This window comes from Mus caroli, chromosome 17, assembly GCF_900094665.2.
Source record: "Mus caroli chromosome 17, CAROLI_EIJ_v1.1, whole genome shotgun sequence".
Lineage (NCBI taxonomy): Eukaryota > Metazoa > Chordata > Mammalia > Rodentia > Muridae > Mus > Mus caroli.
In genome coordinates, this window is record NC_034586.1 from 22035730 (window position 1) to 22059210 (window position 23481).

General features: G+C 52.7%; 4 protein-coding genes across 7 annotated transcripts in view; 2 read left to right on the top strand and 2 right to left on the bottom strand.

Annotated features, from left to right (window-relative positions):
- The window catches only part of Axin1 (axin 1), a 61447-nt gene extending 51164 nt beyond the window's left edge, over nt 1-10283 (top strand). Inside the window, exons 6-11 of one of the 3 annotated variants that reach the window (XM_029471409.1) lie at nt 2214-2731; nt 3084-3254; nt 4514-4759; nt 7031-7138; nt 8339-8506; nt 9399-10282. In XM_029471409.1, the coding sequence (XP_029327269.1) occupies nt 2214-2731; nt 3084-3254; nt 4514-4759; nt 7031-7138; nt 8339-8506; nt 9399-9525 (1338 nt within the window). In that variant the 3' untranslated portion in view covers nt 9526-10282. Of the gene's footprint in view, nt 1-2213; nt 2732-3083; nt 3255-4513; nt 4760-7030; nt 7139-8338; nt 8507-9398 lie in introns of all 3 variants that reach the window. The other 2 variants (XM_021149614.1, XM_021149615.1) reach the window with 2 other exon arrangements.
- Nucleotides 10284-10470: 187 nt separating this feature from the next.
- On the bottom strand, nt 10471-13585 carry Pdia2 (protein disulfide isomerase family A member 2). Of its 2 annotated transcripts, none has more exons than XM_021149998.2 (11): nt 13307-13585; nt 12523-12729; nt 12298-12431; nt 12083-12220; nt 11899-12015; nt 11633-11758; nt 11364-11561; nt 11154-11274; nt 10892-11073; nt 10696-10803; nt 10471-10598 (listed from the first exon to the last, which is right to left on the bottom strand). In XM_021149998.2, exons 1-11 carry the CDS (start codon nt 13512-13514, stop codon nt 10554-10556), a joined length of 1584 nt encoding a protein of 527 aa, XP_021005657.1. In that variant the 5' UTR covers nt 13515-13585; the 3' UTR covers nt 10471-10553. The 2 variants fall into 2 exon arrangements, with proteins under 2 accessions (XP_021005657.1, XP_021005658.1); XM_021149999.1 differs by having other exon boundaries at nt 10498-10598; nt 12083-12211; nt 13307-13537.
- A 78-nt stretch (nt 13586-13663) lies between these two features.
- On the bottom strand, nt 13664-15839 carry Arhgdig (Rho GDP dissociation inhibitor gamma). The gene is made up of 6 exons (XM_021149863.1): nt 15560-15839; nt 14672-14851; nt 14496-14579; nt 14234-14310; nt 14095-14158; nt 13664-14011 (listed from the first exon to the last, which is right to left on the bottom strand). Exons 1-6 carry the CDS (start codon nt 15630-15632, stop codon nt 13812-13814), a joined length of 678 nt encoding a protein of 225 aa, XP_021005522.1. The 5' UTR covers nt 15633-15839; the 3' UTR covers nt 13664-13811.
- Nucleotides 15840-17457: 1618 nt separating this feature from the next.
- The window catches only part of Rgs11 (regulator of G protein signaling 11), an 8356-nt gene continuing 2332 nt past the window's right edge, over nt 17458-23481 (top strand). Inside the window, 15 exon segments of the mRNA XM_021149852.2 lie at nt 17458-17532; nt 17764-17860; nt 17930-17980; nt 18046-18152; nt 18833-18884; nt 18988-19046; nt 19375-19451; nt 19633-19714; nt 20242-20310; nt 21788-21817; nt 21892-21953; nt 22044-22157; nt 22257-22372; nt 22490-22577; nt 22656-22794. Of these exon segments, the coding sequence (XP_021005511.2) occupies nt 17464-17532; nt 17764-17860; nt 17930-17980; nt 18046-18152; nt 18833-18884; nt 18988-19046; nt 19375-19451; nt 19633-19714; nt 20242-20310; nt 21788-21817; nt 21892-21953; nt 22044-22157; nt 22257-22372; nt 22490-22577; nt 22656-22794 (1212 nt within the window). The 5' untranslated portion in view covers nt 17458-17463.

The following is a 23481-nucleotide window of genomic DNA, read 5'->3' on the forward strand; positions in this document are numbered from 1 at the left end:
CACTTTGTAGACCAGGCTGGCCTCGAACTCAGAAATCCGCCTGCCTCTGCCTCCCGAGTGCTGGGATTAAAGGCGTGCGCCACCACGCCCGGCGCAATAAAAAACTTTCTAAGGAGTTTATGTGAAAATATTCTCTTAAATTGTTTTGTCACTGAGACAGCGGCATTCTCTTGTGTCCCTTTGGTAACAGGAGAGATGTTGTTAGACTGCCAGGCAGCCTTTCCTGTGTTGGAATGGCTACTCACCCACTAGTCGTTATGAGATGGCTGGCATGCAGCATTATCCAACGGTGCAGTACTGGTAGGCTACAGTGAGACATCATGTTATGGGCCTAATGTAACCTTGAATTGCATAGGGCACACACCCCATGATGTGCAGCCAGGCATCTGCTGGGCAGTGAAATTTTGCAGACTGAAGCCAACTGTTTTATGTGCCACATGGTTTTAGCATGCTGATAGATTATATTCATAAATAAATAAATAAAATGGGAGCTGTATTGACATGAAACACTGAACCTTTTTCTTTTCTTTTAAAAAGAATTATTTATTTAATACATACGAGTACATTATAGCTGTCTTCAGACATACCAGAAGAGGGCATTGGATCCCATTACAGATGGTTGTGAGCCACCATGTGGTTGCTAGGAATTGAACTCAGGACCTCTGGAAGAACAGTCAGTGCTCTTAACCGCTGAGCCATCTCTCCATCCCTGAACCTTTTTAAAGTGCTAAGTCCTAACTTATTTGGACCCAAATGAGGGTAGGCTATGGATGTCGTGGGTATCTGTTAACAGCCTCCTTAAGGAACCCTGCTTATTCTAGGGCTGGCACACACATCCTGCTCAGTTCCCCTGGACAGCAGCTCCTAGTTAGTTCAAGGCAGAGGTCAACAGGTGTTAGTGATTTTCTGATGTCTGAGCCTTAGAACTCCCTCCGCTCTGTGGAGTGCCAGATGGAATGGCCCAGTCCCTAGTAGCAAGGATAAGAGCTAACACCACAGGTGAGAATGGTGCTATTATTGTTTTGACTTAACAGAGAACACTAAAATGAAAAGCTTTTGAGTGATTCTTTTATATCAGCTTAGGAAATAATCTGTGGCCAGAGGTCCTCTAGGCTGATGGGCTAACATGTATGCTCTGGCCTTTATTTTTGTGCCGCCATCCTGTCCTGAGCTTTCTCCTGTTGAGTAGGTGACCATATAACCACAGACATAGAATTTTGCAGCTTGCATGCTGTCCTGGAAATCATTTTGTCCACCATGCTGGCCTCAAACTCAGAGATCCACCTGTTTCTGTCTCCTGAGGGCTGGGATTAAAGGCAGACACCACCACTGTCCTGCTATAATTACCCATTTTTATTTTTATCCAAAACCTGAGAAAATAAAACTTGTGAACAGGTCTGAAGACATGGCGTTTTCATCAGGCCTGGAGTTCAGATCCTTTACCCATGGAGCAGGCTGGGGTTCCTGTAGGCCGATAGCCCCAGCTGGGAGGGATGAGGGATAAAGGGAGAGGCTTACTGGGCTTCTCTGGGTTCCAACCTATCTGAGAAAACAAGTCCCAGGCCAGCAAGAGACCCAATTCCAAGGAATGAGTGGAAAGTGACAGAAGAGGAGGCCTGATGGTCTCTTTGCTCTTCCCATGTGCTAGGTAAGATGCCTTACAAATTACAGGTCAGAGCTGAGCAGTGGTAACACAGGTCTTTAATCTCAGCACTCAAGAAGCAGAAGCAGGGGGCTCACAATAGCCAGGGCTATACAAAGAAGCCTTGTCTTGAAAAACAAAAACAAAATAAAAATTCCAGGTTAAGCTTAAGGTAGCATGATGCACTCCCACCTGTCATTGCCTGCGTGCATACATGTACATGTACATATATACAAAGCAAGTGCATGTATACATGTGCACACACTGGGTGTGTGTGTGGGGGGGGGGCGTGTCTTAACTTTAAGGAAAAAAATAAAGCCAGGTAGGAGCTAGAGCTAGTTCCAGGATAGCTAGAGCTACATAAAGAAACCTTGCCCAGAAAAAAACAAAGAGAGAGAGAAAAAAAAAGGGAAAAATAAAGGAGAAAGAACATAGGGTATCCAGGAGTCAACACCTCTCCTTGACCTGACCTCACTGTAGACTGCAAAGTCTTTGGCTTGACTCTCAGACTGTGGTTCACTTCCAGGTCTGTCCTCAGTCTTGTTCTGACAGTACTGCTGTTTCTCCACAGGAGGAAGAAGGGGAGGATGGTGAAATGCCTTCTGGCCCCATGGCAAGTCACAAGCTGCCTTCTGTCCCAGCTTGGCACCATTTCCCACCCCGCTATGTGGATATGGGCTGCTCTGGACTGCGGGATGCCCATGAGGAGAATCCTGAGAGCATCCTGGATGAGCATGTGCAAAGGGTCATGAGGACACCTGGCTGCCAGTCACCTGGCCCAGGCCACCGCTCTCCTGACAGTGGGCATGTGGCTAAGACTGCAGTGCTAGGGGGTACAGCCTCCGGGCATGGGAAGCATGTTCCTAAGTTAGGGTTGAAGCTGGATACAGCTGGCCTTCACCATCATAGACATGTCCACCACCATGTTCACCATAATTCAGCTAGACCTAAGGAGCAAATGGAGGCTGAAGTTGCCCGCAGGGTCCAGAGCAGCTTCTCGTGGGGCCCAGAAACACATGGTCATGCCAAGCCCCGGAGCTATTCCGAGAACGCAGGCACCACCCTCAGTGCTGGAGATTTGGCCTTTGGGTGAGTCTTGATCCAGCCTTCTTAATGTTTCCAGTGTGTCCTTGTATCCAAGTCATGGTTCAGAGAGTCCATGGTCCTGTTGTGACCTAATCCAGCAAAAGTCAGACAATACCCGGGCCAGGGGCCACTCAGACTTCAGGCCTTGCTCTGACTGGATGAGGAGGGATGCATATTGAGTTTTTCTTTGGCTCTGGTCAGCATGGCTCTCCTACCATAGTAAAACAGACCACAGACAGCTGACCTTCACAGAGGCCTCAGCCTTCACAGTGGGTTGCAGGACTTCTTGTTGAGCTTGAGGGTTCAGGATGTAACAAGAAACACCAGAGTGACCTCATATGTCTTGTTCTCCCAGTGGTAAAACTAGTACATCTTCCAAAAGAAACACCAAGAAGGCTGAATCTGGGAAGAATGCCAGTGCTGAGGTACCCAGTACCACCGAGGACGCAGAGAAGAACCAGAAGATCATGCAGTGGATCATTGAGGGCGAGAAGGAGATCAGTAGACACCGGAAGGCAGGCCATGGGTATGTACACTGCAGGGGCCTGTCCCAAAGCAGCTGGCCACCTGTCCTCTTGTTGCCGGGACCCTTGCTTTTAGGAGTTTGCTTCTGTCTTCAGGGTCAGATGACTTCAGCTAATGCCTTGTCACCTGTGGACTTACAGAAGTGGCAGCTGTGGAAGAGCCTTCCTCTCTCTCTCTCTCGCCTACTTTTCTTTTTCTGCACTCCTCAGGGTCTGAGGCTGCTCAGCTGTAATGCGACCTCTAAATATCTCTCCTCTGCCTTGTCTCATGTTGTTGTGTGTTTGCATAGATTTCTGGCTCCACAGGGAGAGGTGCCATCCTTGTGACCCTCTGTATGGCTCATTTCTGAGCATATTAGGGGAATCTAGGAACGAGGCAGGTTCCGTTCCTCAGGGTTACTCTAACATGCTGTCTGCTCACTACCTGTCCTCAACATACTTGGGAACCGTGGCTAGGAGGCTACCTTCCTACATAGAGCAGGAGAGTGTAAGTTAGGCAGGAGGCATCCCATACCTGATCCTGGTTCTTTTGCAGGCAGAAAATCTGTCTTTGGAATCATAGGTCCCTATTGGCCTGTTATCTGTGCAGATGAGCCTAACCTTGAACTTCTGATTCTTTTCTTCCTCTACCCCCCAGTACTGGAATTATAATCATGTGCTGCCACACCCAGTGCAGCCTGGAAGCTTAGGAAGACCTTTCTCAAAAATATAGGATAGCAAGATGGCTCAGTATTACCAGAGCCAAGCTAGAACAAGCAAGAACACATGGTACAAGAGTTCTTACATTGTCCTCTGACTTCCTTATGTAGGCTGTGGTACATGTGTGTTTGTATTCACACACAAAATGTAATTAATAAATCTTTTAAAAATTAAGAAAGGTCTAAGCCGGGTTTGGTGGCGCATGCCTTTAATCTCAGCACTTGGGAGGCAGAGGCAGGTGGATCTCTGAGTTCGAGGCCAGCCTGGTCTACAAAGTGAGTTCCAGGACAGCCAGGCTTAGAGAAACTCTGTCTCGAAAAAACCAAAAAAAAAAAAAAAAAAAAAACAACAACAACAAAAACCAAGAAAGGTCTAGAATGAAAGAAATGTCAGTGATGGTGCACCATGAGCAAACCCCTTGTTCAATCTCAAATCATAAACAAAAAGAAGTCTGCAGGAAGGGAAGGAGTGTGTCTGTGTGTCCCCGTGGCTCCTTTAGTAGAGCGTGGACACACTTAGTTGCTCCCATTGCTCACGTAGTCACTTGTCCTTGTTCCCCAAGGTCTTCTGGGTTGAGGAAGCAGCAGGCCCATGAAAGCTCCAGGCCCTTGTCCATCGAGCGTCCTGGGGCCGTGCACCCTTGGGTCAGCGCTCAGCTTCGGAACTCTGTCCAGCCTTCTCATCTTTTCATCCAAGATCCCACAATGCCACCCAATCCAGCCCCTAATCCCCTGACCCAGCTGGAAGAGGCCCGCAGGCGTTTGGAAGAAGAAGAAAAGAGAGCAAACAAACTGCCCTCCAAGCAGAGGTAGGTTCTTGTGGTATAGGGTGACCTTACCATGGCCCTAAGGCCTAGAGAGGGTCCTTCAGGGAAGATAGCCATGTTGGGCTGCTTCTCCACGAGAATCACAGAGGTAGCCTTGCTGCAGGACAGAGGGCTGTAAAGTGAATGTTCTTACAAGGCAGATGGTCAGGTGGCCAACAACTTCTGAACATGCCTGGCTTAGTGGTAGATATCCTGACCATCTCTGATGACAGCCACACAAAGCACAGCCAAGGGAGACGATGGACAATTCTGAAGTACAGGCAGTTTTAGGACTTGTCTGGAGAGACCACAGCTTCCAATCCTTCTCCCTGCCTTCCTCAGTATCAACCCCATCACCACCACAGTTGAGCAAGCCTGTTCTGTTTCTTGGGGAGCATGCTCTGCCCAAACTCAAAGAGATTTCTTTTTGAGTAGCAACATTCTTGGAGCCAGAACATGCCTTCTCTGACCCTTTTATGTTGGCTTTGAACCAGTTGCCTGGATGTCGTGGCTGATCGCAATTCCCAAATGGGTAATACTTTCCATGAAGGCTTAGGATCTGTTTCTTAGCCAGTCCCTGGAACCATGGTCACACAAAGGCCACTATTGCCTTTTAAACTGTCAGCTCCTTTATTTATCTTGGAATGTATAGATTCTGGAGTCAGAGTCCTCGCTCCCTGATATAACTCATGACTCTGGTTCTACACTTTTGGTCTCTAGCAGGGTCAAACTGTAGTTGCCCTGGAAGCTTAAATATGTCCCTGGTCACTAGAGGTCTCCAAAGGCTCACACCAGGTTCTGGGCCTGTACTAGTTTTGGTTCCAAAAGAAGTGACAGTTGCCTGGGACACAAGGGAGCACTCTGCCGCCTACTGTAAGCAACGTCATGCTCCTGTGCTGCCTGTTTAGTGCATGGAAGTGTTCTTACTGATGCTGAAATACTGTGTGTGTCTGGCAAGGGTCAGAGGCAATTTGAGCAGGGTGTCATGTGGATCTGTTAAGACTGATGCCCTCAGTGGTCTGGGCAGGGTGCTCTCAGAGCAGCAAAGTGTTCCTAGGAGGCAGGATTTTCTAATGGAGCAGGGTACTCTGTGAGTTAGGATTCTCTTGTGATGCAGAGGTTACATTTGTTCATCTGGTTACCAGCACCTGGCTAGCCCCGGTTTTCTTCTGTTAGTAGCATCAGCTAATCCCTCTGGTCAATGTTTTGGGGTATGACATCACCACCACTATTACCAGTACATGTATGCGCACAAGACACACACACACACATCTGATCTTAGCTGGTTCCTCCAAAATCTTCATGTGTGAGAAAACTGATCATGTTATATCTATCAGTCTGGGGCTGAAAGAGCACTGACTGCTCTTCCGAAGGTCCTGAGTTCAAATCCCAGCAACCACATGGTGGTTTACAACCATCTGTAGGGAGATCTGACAACTTCTTCTGGTGCGTCTGAAGACAGCTACAGTGCACTTACATACTTCAATCAATCAATCTTTAAAAAAAAATCTAAGCTGGGCGGTGGTGGCGCATGCCTTTAATCCCAGCACTCGGGAGGCAGAAGCAGGCGAACTTCTGAGTTCGAGGCCAGCCTGGTCTATAGAATGAGAGTTCCAGGACAGCCAGGGCTACACAGAGAAACCCAGTCTCGAAAAACCAAAAAAAAAAAAAAAAAAAAAAAAAAAATCTATCAGTCTGGAACTGTGTAAGCAAGTGTAGATTTTTGGAGTGAAAGCCCTAGCTAGGTGTTGGCAGGCCCTGTTAAGATAGATCAAAGTAAAGTCACTATTAGGAACCCATAGTGGCATACCCCCGACTAGAGGGTTCACTTAGAAAGGTTCTGCTTTGCAGGGACCCTGGGACATGCCTCAGTCATGGCAATAAGAATTCCCCAAGATACTGTACAGCAGAGCCACCCACTGCTACTGTCCATGTCTGATATCCACATCATCTTCAGGAAGTTTGTGCTGAAAGTGTAAGAAAGAGCCACGTTTCTGTCCTGGCAGATCCCCTTTAAGAACCGTTAGCCTGGAGAAGACATCTGAGCAAGGGGTGAAGTGACAGCTTTAGCACCTAGATCAGCAGTTCTCCAGAGTGTATTCCAGAGAACAGACCGACGTTGACCCTGTGTCTAGATAGATACCTAATGGCAGGGCCTCTGATAGTATGTGAGTACGAGTTTTTGATGGCTAGGTCCTGCTGCTCATCCTTTCTGTGCCTCTTGTCCACAACACTGGCTGAGCCCCATCCTCTTTGATGCGGGTTGTTCCCTAGGTATGTGCAGGCAGTCATGCAGCGGGGACGCACCTGTGTCAGGCCAGCTTGTGCACCGGTGCTGAGTGTGGTACCAGCCGTGTCGGACTTGGAACTCTCCGAGACAGAGTATGTGCACCCTGTGGGTCCTCCTGGTTTTGCCCAGCCCAGCCCAGGCCAGGCCAAATTCCAAAGTGGAACACCTATTTTGATAGGTTTTGCCACTGAGCCAGGAAGCACCAGGGCTGGAGAAAGGCCTACTGGGGCTTCTCTCTCCCTTCTCCCAGTAGAGGAGATCATGCTTCTTCGTTGTGGTGACATGATCACTAGGTCCTGCAGGTACCACAGCCTGCCTCTCATCCTGTCTTTGCTCTCGTGAGCTGCTCAGTGAGGGTTAGGGACTGGCAGTCCACAGTCCTGGTCCCCTGGAAATAGCACCAGGAGGTTAAGCCGACTTTATAGTAGGACCTGGGCAGTGTAACTGCAGCCAGGACTTAGACGCTGTGCCTCCTCTGCCATGGTCACATGTAGGTTAGGGACGTTCCTGACTGTCCTTCCTGTACTTTCACTCAAGTTAGGAAGATGAGCCTTGCTGATGACCCAGCCCAAGCTCCGTCACAATCACATCATAAGAGAGGGTATCATCAGACCCTGAAGTTGGGGCCTCTGCAGGTGACCTTCCAGTTGTTCTGGAGAATCCCCAGAGAACTCCAGAAGCCAATTGCAGGACAAAAGCCCAAGAACCCAGACCACAGTCTCAGAGCCAAAATGGTCCGCTTGTGGCCATGGGCGAGGCCAGCAGTGGAGGCTTCTGGGTGATGGGAGGAGCACATGAGACTTGCCTGTCATCCTACTTGCACAGCCTCACAGCAGTCTGAGCACCTGAGCAGGAAATAGCTCACGCTTCTAGTCTACTTTGGAGATCCTGGCCATCCTGGTCCCAGGAACACTTCCCTTCCAGATCTGTGCAGCACTGATTGGTCTGTCCTTGAGACTTAGGGATGTTTGGAGAGGTTGGGACTTGACAGGGTCTAGGAACTGACTTCCTTTACAACCTTTGAGATGGGACTTTGTGTGCCTGGCCTGGTCATGATCTGGTGGGGAGTGTGTTCTTAGAGCTAGACCTGTACTTCATTTCCCAGTGAGTGGTTCACACAGGACAGGTACCCAGATTTTGGGTAGGTGGGTGGCAGGACCTGTGAGTATCACATTGGTTAATGAGGTTCTAACCCTGGGGTGTCTTGTCCTCTGCTGGTAGATGGTACCTTTGAGGTACTCTCTGAGACCTGGCCCTGAGCCCACTACTTAATCACTTTATTTCTGCCCCAGGACAAAATCACAAAGAAAAGCAGGTGGCGGGAGTGCACCACCATGTGACAGCATTGTTGTGGCCTACTATTTCTGTGGGGAACCCATCCCCTACCGGACCCTGGTGAGGGGCCGTGCTGTCACCCTGGGCCAGTTCAAGGAGCTGCTAACCAAGAAGGGGAGCTACAGGTAAGAGAAGCTGCAGCCATGGAGCATATTTGTCCAGTATGCTTTTGGTTGAGCTTAGAAGGGAAAAGCTTTCTGTCCCGTTGGTCTTTTATCTACCCCCTCATCCTACTTCTCTTGGCCATGGATGCTACTTAGTGCTGTGTGGTGACATCAGGACCCTGCCTCAGAGCCAGACTGGCCCTTGGTTCTAGCCTTAGACCTTTCCCTCCATGTTAGCCAACTTGGAGACTCTAGTAGACAGATTCCTGTTACCTGAGTGACAGGAGAACCTGCCAGCCCTACTGGACTAGCTCATGTGGATAGCAGAGCTGGGACCCCAAGACCTCTTTGAATAAGAAACTTATCAGGAAAGCCGGGCGTGGTGGCGCACGCCTTTAATCCCAGCACTCAGGAGGCAGAGGCAGGTGGATTTCTGAGTTCCAGGACAGCCAGGGCTATACACAGAAACCATGTCTTGAAAAAAAAACACAAAAATAAATAAATAAGAAAGGAAGGAAGGGAAGGGAGGGAGGGAAAGGGAAGGGAAGGGAAGGAAAAAAGGAAGGAAGGAAGGAGGGAAGGAAGGAAGGAGGGAAGAAAGGAAGGAAGGAGGGAAGAAAGGAAGGAAGGAACCTATCAGGATTGGGGCTCCCAGGTTTTGTGGTTTTTTGTTTTGGTTTGGTTTGGTTTTTTGCAATTCCCAGCATGCTGTTAACTCAGCCCATCAGTGGTCCCAGCCCTTCCCCAAGTATTGCCACTGCCCAGCAGGCACCAATCAGGAGCCCAGCCCAGCTGGACTTCCGGGAGAAGCCTGCTTTCTAGGGTGGTCAGACTTCTAGAGGGTCAAGGACAGGCAGGCATTCTTTTCTTGGAGCAGGTTTTTCTCACTGTCTCCACACTTTTCTGTCCCTAGATACTACTTTAAGAAAGTGAGTGACGAGTTTGACTGTGGTGTGGTATTTGAGGAAGTACGGGAGGATGAGGCCGTCTTGCCTGTCTTTGAAGAAAAGATCATCGGCAAGGTGGAAAAGGTGGACTGAGCACTGGGCAGCACTCCCAGAGCACACCATCACTACTGTGCACTGTCATCAGTCAGGTGGACAGCCTTGTCCTCAGGAGCCTGGTGTGGGTAACAACACAAGATTGTGTCATGAGCTCTTCTAGGGGGTGAGGCTGGGGACCTCGGGTCTGTCAGCCTCTGTCCCTCTGGCTTTGGGAAAGTGGGGGTGGGGGGTCGTCCTACTGAGTGGTTCCTTGGGTTTCTCTGTTTTGCTGTTCAAGAGGAAAGTTCCACTTACCACCACATTACCCCCTGAAGCAATACTAGGAGCCATCTCATGACCCTCAGCAGCTCTTGCTTCTGAATCCAGTCTGACCTAGGGATACTTTGCCCTGGGCTTGTATCCCACTGTCCTCTTCTTTCTCTCTGGGACCTATCCACTGCACCTGGTTGGGCTCAGGTCCAGGAGCAGGGGATCCTGTGGGGGCCTCTGTATATTGTACATGTCACTGAGTGCCTTCAACATAGCTGTCTCTTGCCTGCCACTGTGTGAATCTGGTGGCTGAGCATCTCAGGCCCCTTTGCCTGTCTCCAGCCACCAGCTTGGTTCAGCAGGGGTGGTGCGTGCAGGGGGTGGATGTGTCTGGTCCCTTCCAAGTGTCCGTGTAAATATGTACATTTCTCAGGCCAGGGCCAGCAGGGGGATACCCTGAGCCCATTTTTCATGCAATGACTTGTACAATTATCTTTTCAAAGGTACTTGGATAATAATGAAATAAAAACGTTTTTGAACCTTCCTTGGATATGTGATATACTATCTGCACCAGTGGGGCAGGGCCAGTGGCTATGCGGCCCTCAAGCCAAGTAGTGAAGGAGGCAAGATGGCCTCTTGACATGTTATCCATTCTTGCCCAGGCAAAGCCCTAAAGGCCAGCAGCCAAACTAGGCAGACTAGCAGCTGGCCCTGCTTATGAACCACACAAAGTCTGGGACAACATGTTTATTCATAGTGCACAGCTCCTTCCAGCACCTGAGAACACCACTCTCTGGATTACAGGGTCCCAATGGCTACAGCTCCTCCTTGGGACCCAAGGTGGAATTGGCTTGTTCTTCCTAGAAAGAATCACAGAAGTCCAACTCAGACCTGCCTCCGCCCACTTTGTTAGGAGAGAACCTGTTCAGGGGCTGGTGTCCTGAATGGAGTACCCACTGGGGCAGAGTCTGCAGGCTCCTTGGGTTCCTCCTCAGGCAGGTGACCTCCACTGTCCAGGAACTTGGAGAATGTCTCTAGGTCCCTGGTGCTTTTGTAGTCTATAACCTGAAGAAAGAGGAAGACCCGAGGGCATGCTCCCCAGCCAGGCACCAGCTATAGAGTAGTCACTCCCCGCCCACCTCCATGCCTTCACCTTTCGGTCTGGCCCAGCAGGGAAGAACTTGAGAGTGGGATAGCCATGCACAGAGAAGGCCTCCAGCTCATTAGCTGTAGCATCCAACTCGGCAATGACAATGTCCTCATGATCCTTGTACTTCTCTGCCAATGCCTCCCAGGCTGGAGCCATCTCCTTGCAGTGGCTGCACCATGGGGCATCTAGAGGAGAAGTCAGCTTGACTAGCTGGACCTGCCTCTGCCCCTGCCAGCCTACCACCTTCTCCCCTTTCAGCACTCACAGAACTTGACAAACACATTCTTGGTTTCATCAAAGGCAACCTGCTCGAAATTCTTGCCCACGAGAGTCTTGACTGGCCCCTGGTCCCAGTCAGGGGGTATCTCCTGACTCAGGAGATAGTGCTAAGGAAGCAAACAGGCCTTCAGTGGGGTCATGTGCAGAGCCAGAGACCTAGGACTGCTGTTCCTCCTCCCCTCTCAGAGCTACAGACCTTGATTTCCCCATGGAGAACTGCCTGGCAGAAGGCAGCCACAGAAGCTGCAGTGATGGGTATCACCCCTGTAGGTGCATACTTCTTGGTAGTCTCAACATTGATCAGACGCAGGGTGGGGGCTTCCTCAGCCTTGAGGCCAAAATAATTCAGCACATGGCTGTTGTCAGCGGCCACATCCACCATCACGAACAACACCTACCAAAAGTAATACCAAGTTGGGTCTCATTTGGCCCTACCATCCCGCCCTCCTCCTGAGACCCCAGTACCTGCCCCCTGAATGGAGGAGCTGCCTCTCTGAAGTCTGTCAGCAGTTCCCTGTGCTGATCTAGTGTCTGGTTCACAAACAGCAGCAGGTGGTTGAGGATCTTGGCTGCAAAGATCTTAGGTGATGTCTGGAGGGGTAGGAATTTCATGACTTCTATTGGGGCCTCTGTTTGAGGGCTCCCATCCATCCCAAGGTCCCTCCACCCCAACCAAGTCTCACACCTCCTAAGGGTCCCTTTACCTTACTGAAACCTGCACCTTTACTTGCCTGGCTGTTGAATTCTGTGACCAGGTGCATGCTATGTATGACGAGGAAGCGAGACAGGTCCCCCAGGTCCAGGCCAGTCTCCTTGTCTACTGGGAAGTCGGCCCGACCCTCATCAAACTGGACACCAACAAGGTTAGCAGGAGCTGTGACTCTGACCCCAACCCTCTTCTTAGTCTCAACTCACCTTCTTGAAAAGGACCACAGTATCCTTGGTGAGGCCAAACTTCTCAAAAAGTTGTGGCTGGTCAGTGAAGCCAAAGGTCATGTCCAGGGCATCCTTGGCCAAGGTCAGGAAGGTTGCCATATCCTCTTCCTGTAGATCCTACAGGACCAGCCCCATGAGAAACATGGATGCCTACCAGCACTGTTCCCACCGCCTGTCTACCCCTGCTATTATACCTGAAAGAAGCCAATGGCCACCATATCCCATTTGGCCATCAGTGCCTGAACACCTTCCTCATCCTCCAGATGTGTGGCGCTGGGCCCCACTCGCCGCCTCAGCCACTCAGCAATGCCCTCAGCAGTCTTGGGCCCTGAAGAGGAATCTCAGTTCCAGACTGGACTTCTGTCCCACCCATCCCTAGGCCACACCTACTCCACACCCATGTACTGCCCACCTCGTACCTGCGTACTCTTCTGGGTTTGTGCGGTTTCCATTCTGAAAGAACTTGAGTGTAGGGTACCCTACCACTTCAAACTCCTTGGTCAGCTCCGGTTCCGCAGGCCCATCCACCTTGGCCAAGGTGACTACAGCTGACTCAGCCGCCAGCAGGGCAGCCGCCTTGCTGTACTCGGGAGCTAGTTCTTTGCAGTGACCACACCATGGGGCATCTGAGGGATGAGGCTGTGAGCACACCAGTCCTCTGCAGGTTGCCAGCTGCAACCCAGGCCCAACAGAGAGCGTGCTCTGTTCACCCCTCCCTCAGGCCCTCCCTAGATACTGAGCACAGTTACACAGGGTGCCAGATCCCAGACAAAGACAAGAATCCTGTTTCCTCTCTCCCAGGGTCACATGTAGCTAGTTTCTGAAGCCTACCAGTGAAGAATGCTTTGACATTTTTAAAAGATTTTAAGAAACTTCAGAAAGACCAGCGACCAGCTGTTTGGAATAGAGGCCCCAAAGATAGTAACATCAGTATGTGGCCATGGCTTACAGAGCATGGGGGATTTGAGTGTTCGTGTGTCCTCAGGGTACCCACTACACCAACACCCCTCCTTCCCAATCAGACTGGACCACCACCAAGCCCATCTCAACATCACAACCTTTGGTCCAGGCATCCTCTCTGGGACCCTCTCGGGAGCCTGCAGGAGCCCTCGGCTGCCCACAAGAAAGGCCAAGTCTAGGAAGTAGAGGCCTGAACCCCTAGGCTACCACCATGGTTTTCAGCCCACTGGCCCAAGCACTTACAAAACTCCACCATCAGGGCTGAATGCTCCTGCAGTGCCAGGCTCAGGGTTCGGTGGTTCAAGACCAAGATACCATCCTCCTTGGGGACTTCTTCTCCAGTGGGCTCCTCAGGGAGCACCTCTGAAGGACCCCCAGGCTCTTCTCCCTGTCCCCATGAGCCTGAGACACCCAGCAGGAGCAGCAACACTGGCAAAAGCTGATTGTCCATGACGCGCTGGGCCCTGAAGGCTGGAGCAGATAAAGAGATCGGAGACCAAGCAGCAACAGCCACGTGGCACCTGGCTGGGTCTCAGGGAAGATAAAGTCTGAAAGGCCCCTCAGGGGCGGAGATAGGCAGAAAGAGGCAGCACGCAGGCAGCAAGACAAGGTAACATTTAATAGGCACCAGGCAGGGGGGACACAGCAGAAATTGGGGGGACATCTGGTCACCAACTGGGAGGTCTAGGGAATGCTTGCAGGTCTCTGCAACTGACAAGAAATTGGGAATACAGACCCCAAGTGGGGTTCAGTCCTTCCAGTCCTGGCAGACATGGAGGTGCCACTCCCAGGACAGGTGGTTCAGCCTGTCGTCATCAGTGAAGAGGGACCTGACCACGTAGAGGCCACGTGCCAATGCTCCTCTTGGTGCTTCCTCCACTGAAGTCACAAATTCATACTCCTGGGCCCTGGGGCCGTAGCTTCCCACCATGAAGATGGCCTTGTCCACTGTGGGAAGGAAGGTCATCACGAGCCAGCCACCCGCCTCCGCCCACCTCCCCAGACTTGGGGTGCCCTCCACACTGCCTCACCACGCAGTCCTCGACGATAGGTGTGATGCAGACATTTGAGGCCACTGACAATCTCCTTGTTGACCTGAGGAAAGGAGAAGGTTAAGGGCCTTCTCTGGAAGGCTGGGACATGGCTGGCCTCTACTGCAGTTACCCTCACCTTGAAGGTGATCTTCACCTTGTATTCAATGCCCTCCTTCAGGACAAACACCTGGTTTTTCAGTGCATCTAGGTCTCCTGTTAGGGAATTGACAGGAACACTAAATCTCCAGGATGTACAGGACCCTGCCACAGCAACATCTATGTGGGGACTGGTGGTGCCCATGAAGTCTGTGGCAATGCACCCAAAGAGCTAGGATTCAGCACAGGGTCCAGGGATTGTCTTCATCCAAAGATGGGTTGTGGTCTGCAGAGGGGGTTACCTGTAAGGTCCATGATGATAGGCCCTGGAGCCTGCTCCGTCAGCAGTGTCAGCCTAGTCACCTGCACGTTGGGCAGGCTGGGGTCTGAGGAGAAACAGCATCCACGGGGTGCTCTGTTGTCCCTCCCGTCCCCTCCCCCTGTTTGCAGCCCTCCACATCCAGGTCCCAGGCCATACCCATTATGGGTGGCAGAGGTCCCAGCAGCGCCTGCTTGTACTTGACCAAGCTCACGTCCCCGGGGTCCAGTTGCCAGATTGCCAGCATGCTCTTCTTCCCAGGGGCCTGGTACTCTGGTACAATTTCGTCCAGCACCTCATCTGATGGAGTTGACTCCCCATCCTTGTCAGCCAAGAGGACTGCGAGTAGGGAAGGTAATATAAGGAGGCACCTGCCACCTGCTGACCCCAACCAACATTCAAGTGCTGCTGCGCTGGAACCCACACTCTCAGCGGTTGTTCCTCCCACTACCCAGTGGAGCTAAAGAAGCCATAGGAGCTGTCATGGACACACAGTGACCCCCAAGTCCCTAGAAATCCCTAGGCTTGGTCTCTTCAGAAGGAGCTCTTGTGACTGGAAGGGGTTTGTACCTAAGAGACCCTGGAGAGACCATTTGTTTCTGGTTAGCTTACAGGCTACTACTGAAAGTAGTGGCCCTGGGCTACTCCAGGGGCTCCCCAGCTCTGTACTCTTCTCATAAATGTCCTAGATCCCTCCGATGGTGCCCCAAACTAGGGGGGTCTCCATAGTTCCTTTGGGTGTCTAGGCACAGAGGTCTCACTAAGATGCTGCCCACTGCCCTCCAACCTTAGGATTGCCTCTCACCGGAAGAAGCCCCAGCCCCACCTACAGGAGAGGCCGCAGCCTCCCGGCTGGACACACTCCTTTCCTCCTCGCTCCCTTCCCTAGAAGGGTCTGCGTGGACTAAAGTCCCACGCCCGGCCAGAATACATACACGCCACGAGGTCCCCACGCGCCCTAAAGTTGCCGCGGGGACTGACCCCCAACCGTGCCGCTCCCTTGCTGCCCCCCGGCGCACGTGGCCGCCGCCCGACTCGGGCGCTCACCTCGGGCGCACAGCGCCAGCCGTAGCAGCTCCAACAGCTGCTCCCCCAGCTCACACGCGTCCAGGCCCAGCATGGTAGCCGCGGCCCGCCGCGGAGCCGCCGCCCGCTCGGCTCAGCCCCGGCGCGACTGCGGTGAGCTCATCCCGGCCGGGAGCGCCCCCCGCGCCCAGCGCCGCGCCCGCGCCGCGCGCCCCCAGCCGCTCCGCGGACCCCGCGCAGCCCGCAGAGACGCGCGTTTCGTCCGCACCGCGCCGGAACCCGGTCGTCCCTGCCGCGCCCGGCGCCGGGACGCGTCGCCAGGGACCCAGGGCTGCCCCACCCCCACGTGGAGTCGGGTCCCCCGGGATCCCCTGGGCGGGGCGTGCTGGCCAGGGACGCCAAGTGGAACAGGTGCGACGCCCCCACGTCCCTGGACTCCCATTATCAGCAAGCGGCACAGGACACACCTGGAGCCCACCCCCCCCTTCCGCCCGCAACCCTCCACCTGCTCCATCCCTCTTGTCTGGGTAAAGGGGACTCCTGGGGCCCATCAGCCTCCAGCTGGGCCACACCCTGTTGGTTCTTGGTACCCACACACTGAAGTGCAGTCTGGGCCACACAGACTCAAGATCTCTTAAAGCTTATTGGTACAGACTGTGAATATGGGGGGCGGGGAGGGGCGGATGTCTGTGGGGACCTGAGACCCAGACAATTCTGCAGGTTCCTAGACTGGGAAAAAACTAAAGAAACAGAAAGTAGATGCTGAGGGATTTCTTAATCTTGACGTGCAGAGGAGACCGAGGGATGGAAGGGAATGTTGGTTAGTTAAGGCAGGTGACTGGTGAGCTGGGCTTTCAGCTGAGGACCGCAGAACCAAAGGCCTGGATCAGCTTAAGGAAGGAGTAGTGCAAAGCAGTTTCTTGCATTTCTGGGCGTATCCAAGCAGCAGGCCCACCTTTGTTTTGCTGTGCCAACCATGAATGCTGAGGTATTGGGCTAGTGACCACACTGTCCACCACCTTTCCAAAACAAGATCCTGCAAGAAGGCCCAAGATGCCAGGGAGATGCCCCTGTGCCCTTTGGCAAGTGTGTAATGTTAGACACTGGGGATAGTTTCAGCTGCCAGCAGCCTGCAACCTCTAGAGCTGCCTATTCACCCAGGGAGGACAGCTGGCCTGGGACCAGCCTGACCTTGTGTTTAAGTGAAGTAGGACTGGGAGAAGCCTGGGATCTTTGGGTGATGTACCATATCTGGGTAGGACACCTTTCCAGCCACTCTGATTCATCGGATAAACTCAAATGCCATGTTGAAGGTTCCTGGTCTCAGTAAGGCCAATTACCCCTCCTGTGGCCCCTGGCATTCCAGGGGTAGGGAAGAGAAAGAGGGCATCCGATCTTCAGAAGAAGAAACAACCCACTCGTGACTTTTATAAATGGATCAATGACCTGCCAGGTGAGGCTGCCATCATACAAACCCTATGGCTCTACATACGTGTCGTATCTGTGAAAGGATACTCTTAGGTCCAGTCAAGCCACACCCTTGACCCCACAACCCTGACTATGCTGGTCTCTGCACTCCTTACTGACCCACGAATGGAGCTGAGACTTCAAGACCCTAAACCACTGTTTCCAACCTGATCTATCTGGCTACACTCTGTCCTCTTCCAGGGCTTCAGTGATAAATCCCATCTCTGAGACCAAGCCCTGAGGCAAGCCACCAGACTAAGAGACAGGCTCTTCTGCTTTCAGGCTTCTGAGGTTTCAGGATGCCCACACTGCAGGCTATCCCAAGTCACACCTTGCGAGGGCTCAGGCATCTCTGTGGTGCGAGAACCCGTGTATCTCATGTGTCTCGAGGCTCACACGGTTAACCTTAGCGGGCGGGGCCGGCATGGGGCGGGGCGTTTCCTCTCCGGAGGTCCGCCATGGCCACGGTCACCCGCTGCACACCCCACGGCGGGTGCTCCCGAATGCAGAGACCGCATCTCAGCAAGGTGGGCCCTCGGCCTGTGGGCATAGAGTTTGGGCAGGAGAGAGGGTATGGAACGCGGCAGGTGAGGGGGATGAACAGACCCAGGAAACCATTGGGAGCTCATAATAACAGCACTGGGTAGCTGGGGTCCCGGCCTTTACTGCCCCAGTCTGTTGTCCCTGCGTAGTGACCTGGGGGCAAGTGTGCGCGATCTGAATCACTCCCCTCACCCCCCCCCCGCGTTCGCTCTCAGATGGAGCGGGTGGTCGTGAGTATGCAGGACCCTGACCAGGGTGTGAAGATGCGGAGCCAGCGCCTTCTGATCACTGTCATTCCCCACGCGGTAGCGGGTGAGGCTCGTGGACACCCTGGGGGAGCAGGGCGCCGCGGTCTCCGCCCACTTCGCTTCTCCTGTGTAGGCAGAGACCTCGTGGAATGGCTGGTTCAGAAGTTCTGCATCTCGGAGGATGGTGAGAGTCGGCGCACCGCGGCTTGGGGCGGGGACTGGCAGGGCGCTCACTTTCCTTCTCCTTAGAAGCCCTGCACCTGGGCACACTCCTGGCGCAGCACGGCTACATCTACCCACTGCGTGAGTCCCGAGACCTGACACTCAGGCCGGACGAGACCCCCTACAGGTTCCAGGTCAGGCCCGGGGTTGCAGGGTGCACCCCTACTTAGGGAGGGTGGAGCTTACTGGGGTTGGAGCGGGACGTTGTGACATCACTAGAGCGGACCCGTCTCCTCCCCACAAAATATCTGGACTGAGGCAAATCCAGGGAGCTTCAACTTTCTGGTGCTGCAGCACTCACGCAAAGGTCTGCCGGGCATTCAGCTGGGGTTCCAGCAGGTCTCATCCTTGAAATTTTGTCTACCGGGTGTAGTGATAGGATCCCTGCATCTCAGTGGGTGAGTCCAGGCCAACCCAAGCTCAGACTGTGATCACATCCTTGGATTATCAGGTTCCACTGGCATTCCGAGTCAGGGAGGTAGTCCTTTTACAGGACCCGGAGTTCCAGGTAGAAAGAACGGGCAGTGGTGGCGCACACCTTTAATCCCAGCACTCAAGAGGCAGAGGCAGGAGGATCTTTGTGAATCTGAGGCCACCCTGGTTTACAGAATGAGTTCCAGGATAGTCCAGGCTACACGGAGAAACTCTGTTTCAACCCCCGCTTCTCCCAAAAGAGAATGAGCAGTGGTCAGCTGGAGCATCTCATACGGATGCACCCTCTGACCAGTCATTGCTGGGCGCTATGAGGTGGTGGGTGGTACTTGGGAGAGAAATGGGAATGTCTTTGGATGTCATTTTCCCTGCACAACACAAGACACCCTACTTTTGGACAAGCACTATGTGGCCAGCTGCTGAGCTAGACTATGGTAAGTGGGATGGATGTAAATCCAGACTGGGAATGGGTGGTCCCAGGGCAAGGCCATGGGGTTTACAGTGATGGCCCTCCGCATTATGTTCCTGTCCTTCCAGCCATCTATCTGGCTAAGAAGAACATCCAAAAACAAGGGGCTTTAGTGGACTATGAGAAGGTAAGCCCTCCAGCAGGCTAAGTCCAGCAAGGACTCACCCCTTGAGCCAGAGCATGCAGCCTAGGCTACTAGATAATCCACACATACCCCTGCTCACGCACTGCAGCCTCACTGGGAAGGGCCCCAGAGGGGGAGGCTTAGGGTTCCTAGAAGGGGAGGCAGCCTCTGCTTAAGCCCAATGGGTTGGGCTGGTTTCTGTACCAGGTAGGGACACACACACACATCATTAACTCCTTGCAGTGTCCTTGAGAGCTGAGGCCCATATTCCAGAGGTAGGCCTGTGTGGGGATTAGCAACTTCACCCACTGGATACCCTGCTGCCCTCCAGGAACATTATGCCCTGCTGCACAAGAAGATCAACCATGCATGGGATCTGGTATTGATGCAGGCTCGAGAGCAGCTGCGGTGAGACACCACACCACAGCTGGTGGAACACAGAGCTCAGAATGTTCAGGGTGTCGCCGAGCTGGTCTCTGGCAGCCTTGGAACCAAGAATTTAACATCACAGATTCCACTGCCCGTGGCCGAGCGTTGGGGAGTGCTGTGCTAGGATCAGTTCCCTCTCACCTCTGCCTACTCTTCCCAGGGCTGCTAAGCAGCGCCAGAAGGGAGACAGAATGGTCATTTCGTGTCAGGAGCAGACATACTGGCTGGTGAATAAGCCCCCTGTGAGTCCTCATGTGGTGAGAGTGGAGGAGTTTCCCTGGGAATGAGGCTAAAGGGGTCTGTGTGCTTTACTAAAAGACCCTCTCAAAACTGCTTTCTTAAGCTGTGGGCAAGGAACTTTGTTTCCTGGTTGACAATGCAGAGGTGACATGGTCAGGTCTGAGGCTGCCTCTAGTCCCAGACCACAGAACAAGCCAGGTTAACGCTGTCTAAGGGAGACACATAAGAGCCAATGCAGGGCTGAGAGTCCCAGGCCACAAGGTGAAAGCTGATCTCAGCTGCAGCAGAAGGACTGGTGGTGGGGGGTGAGGGTGGGGGTGGGGTGGGGCAGCGCTGGGAAACAGAGGTTCTAGCACATGACTTGAGGTCTGCTCACTATACAAGGTGATCACCCTGAGTCAGGGTGGGCAGAGAGATGGGGTTCAAGGCCAGCTCAGGGCTCATCTCAGTTCCCAAGTTCCAACACCAAACAGTTAAGGGCATTGGAGACCGTGAGGCTCAGCACCCTCATCTCTTCATCCTCCTGCAGCCTGGGGCACCTAACATTTTGGAGCAGGGTCCTGAAAGGGGCTCTTACAACCCCAGTCACATGCAGATGGTAAGCACTTGACACCCTCAACCTAACTGCACCGCTCACCTGTCCATTTGTCTGTCATCTGATCCACCTAAATGTCCCCAATGCAGCCACTCCAAGGTCCCTATTTTACCAAGTGCCTGGTCTCAGCTTCTCTTGGACCCCACCCTCAGGCTCCCTTAATAATGCTTGTCCTCTTTTCTCTTACCTGCTGCCTTGGGTGCAAGTAAGTGGTGGTCCCAGCCCCAAGGGGAGGGCAGGACCCTCTTCCCCCAGGCTGAAACAGCAGCAGAGTCCCCAGGGAGGTGAAGTGAGAACCCCAAGGCTTTGGCCTGAGGGCTCTGGGTCCATAGGCCCCTCCCTCCAAAGCCTTCAGTAACCTCCAAACTAGAAAAGATGGGACCCAGCACTGACAGACCTTAACTAATGCAGCAGGCGGTGGCAATGCCCCTACTAGCAACAGCCACTCCCGCCCAAACCCAATTTTTAGAACAAATCCTGTTATCTCATCACGTCTTGCTAACTTCACCCCCTAACTTTTTTGTATATAAAAACAGAGAGAGCTAGGGTGGATATTGGAAGTCAGAGGCGTCGTCCACCTACCTCAGTACCATGCCAGGGGAATAGTTGGCCAGTCTGCTAGGTGGCTCCTCCAGTCTAGCCATACAAACCTGCCTAGAGGGGCTGTGACTCAGCTAAACCAGGCTCCCCAGAGAAAGATTTCTCAATATACATGTCTTTGAAAAGACTTTGAAGGCCAGGCATGCTGGCATTGAGAAGCAGAGACAGGTGGAGTTCAAGGCCAGCCTGGTCTATATAGCAAGTTGTTCCAAGGCAGCAAGAGCTACAGAAATAGATTCTGTCTCAAAACAAATATTCAGGCTTAGTGGCACACACCTTTAGTCCCAGTCATAGGGAGGCAGAGGCACGTGGAGTTCGAGGCCAGTCCAAATTCCAGAACATTCAAGGCTGTTACACAGAGAAACCCTGTCTCAAAAAGAAAAAGAAAAAAAGAAAAAATCAACTCCCTGCTCTTCCCACTCTCCACCCCCCACAAAACCGAACAAACAAACAGAAATATTTTAAGTGCCAAGGATGGTGGCAGACACCTCTAATCATAGTACTTGGGAGGTGAAGGCAGAAGGATCATAAATATAAGTGTGTCCTCAGCTCCATAGTGGATTCAAGGCCAGCACAAACCAAAGAAAGGTCTCAACAACAGCAACAACACTTGAAGTCATTGGGAAGTATTTGGGTTAATAACAAGTGCGCAATTTCTAAACAGCCTTAGGGTTTTGTAGAACATCTTCAGAGTACCTGGATAAAGTCTGTGAGAGTCCTTCCTGAGGGCTAGGAGGAGAGGGCTCTAAAAACCGGGCTGCAGGTCTGAGCCCTTCTTTGCTACATCCTGGTGGGGCAAGGGCTCAGGCCTGGGTGGAAACAGTGGTGTTACTGAATCGCAGAAGACTGCTGTGTAACCCAAGCCAACTGTGTCTTTCAGACCTAGAGCTCGGATTTCTATAAGTGTGAGGTAGGTCCAAGGGACTTGGGGGGTAGGGAAGCCGGTTGCCCAGCACCGGTCCTGACTCGGCTCTGGTGTCCTAGATCGAGTGCTTCAGGAAGGCACTGGGCAGGAACCGGGTGAAGTCCTCTGTCTGCCTCGAGGCGTGAGTAAGAGGCAGCAAGAGTCCCTTCCCAACCCTTTGTACAACAGCTTAGTCCCCAGGTCACCCTGCACCGCCCTCTGGATCCCCCAGGTACCTGAAGTTCAGCAGCCAGCACGGGCCGCACGATCCCATCATGTCAGGGTGTCTGCCCAGCAACCCCTGGATCACAGATGATGTCACCTACTGGGCTATGAATGCGCCCAAGTAAGACCCCCGGTCTTTGGGTGCCTTTGTTAAATGCTCCTGGATTGGCGACAGGATGAATAGCCCACTCTCTCGCGCTCTCTCCTCCCCCACTCCCAGTGTGGCTGCCCCCACAAAACTCCGTGTTGAGCGATGGAGCTTCAGCTTCCGGGAGCTCCTGGATGATCCCGTGGGGCGTGCCCACTTCATGGACTTTCTCCAGAAGGAATTCAGTGGTGAGACACCTCCCTTCCTGCTGTAGGCACCCCCAAGAGAGGAAGGCTGCTACCTGGAACCATGCCCCAGGTTTTCTCAGTGAGAACCCTTAACCCTGACTGCTGCCCTGTCCTTAGCGGAAAACCTCAGCTTCTGGGAGGCATGTGAGGAGCTGCGCTTTGGCGGACAGGCCCAGGTCCCCACCTTGGTGGACTCTGTGTATCAGTAAGTGTGTGGAAGTGGAAGCTAGTTGGCCATCACTTAGGCCCAGCGTGGGTTACACTTGTAGCATCCGTATCTCAGGCAGTTCCTGGCCCCTGGAGCTGCCCGCTGGATCAACATTGACAGCAGGACGATGGAGCGGACCCTGGAGGGGCTGCGCCAGCCACACCGCTATGTTCTGGATGCAGCACAGCTTCACATCTACATGCTTATGAAGAAGGTGGGCACATCCTGGTGTCCCGGCCATCACGGTCCCTCCCACATTCTGGTGTCCAAACCCCTCACCCCCACTCTTTCTCTAGTTCTGGGTTTGGTTTGGTTTGGTCTGTTTGGCTCCATCAGGAATGGGCATTACCTCTGTCAACTTGCTGCTCAGTGTGGTGGTGGTATTCAGACTCCACATTGCCTACTGTTGACGGGGCTGTCCCTTTCCCACCCACCCTTTGTGCATCCTCTGGTCATACGGAGGACAGATGGAGGCAAAGCTCTACTGATCAGTTTTAAAACACTAAGCTGGATCTTTGGTATTTGTTCAGAGTGGCTAATGGGGGTTTTCAGATTGTATGAGTCAGGGCCTCTCATTCTGAAATCTCAAACTATGTATAAATATTCACACTGGCCTTTGACCTGTGGGTGATCCTCCTGCCTCAGCTCCCTGATGTTGTTTAATAGCATAATAAATTCTTAGACTTTTTAGGGCATGGGGATGTAAGCCTTTCTTCCTGCTATTAGGGAGTCAGAATCAGGTGGATCTGTGTGGATTCAAGATTTGCCTGGATTACAGAGTGAGACCCTATCTCAAAAAATTTCAACACATTTCATAAGGTTCAACCCAGAGCCACCACAGTGTCCTTAGAGACAGTCTCCAACCCACAGCAACCAACTAGCACAGTGTCCTTAGAGACAG

Coding starts and splice junctions, on each gene's coding strand:
- Arhgdig (XM_021149863.1), bottom strand. CDS start 15,632: ATGCTGGGCCTGGACGCGTGTGAGCTGGGGGAGCAGCTGTTGGAGCTG. Junction 14,852..15,559: donor GCTGGCGCTGTGCGCCCGAG/GTGAGCGCCCGA, acceptor CCCTACTCGCAG/TCCTCTTGGCTGACAAGGAT. Junction 14,159..14,233: donor AGGTGAAGATCACCTTCAAG/GTGAGGGTAACT, acceptor TCCTTTCCTCAG/GTCAACAAGGAGATTGTCAG.
- Pdia2 (XM_021149998.2), bottom strand. CDS start 13,514: ATGGACAATCAGCTTTTGCCAGTGTTGCTGCTCCTGCTGGGTGTCTCA. Junction 11,074..11,153: donor GAATGTGTTTGTCAAGTTCT/GTGAGTGCTGAA, acceptor CTTCTCCTCTAG/ATGCCCCATGGTGCAGCCAC. Junction 10,804..10,891: donor CTGCTGGGCCAGACCGAAAG/GTGAAGGCATGG, acceptor CTCTTTCTTCAG/GTTATAGACTACAAAAGCAC.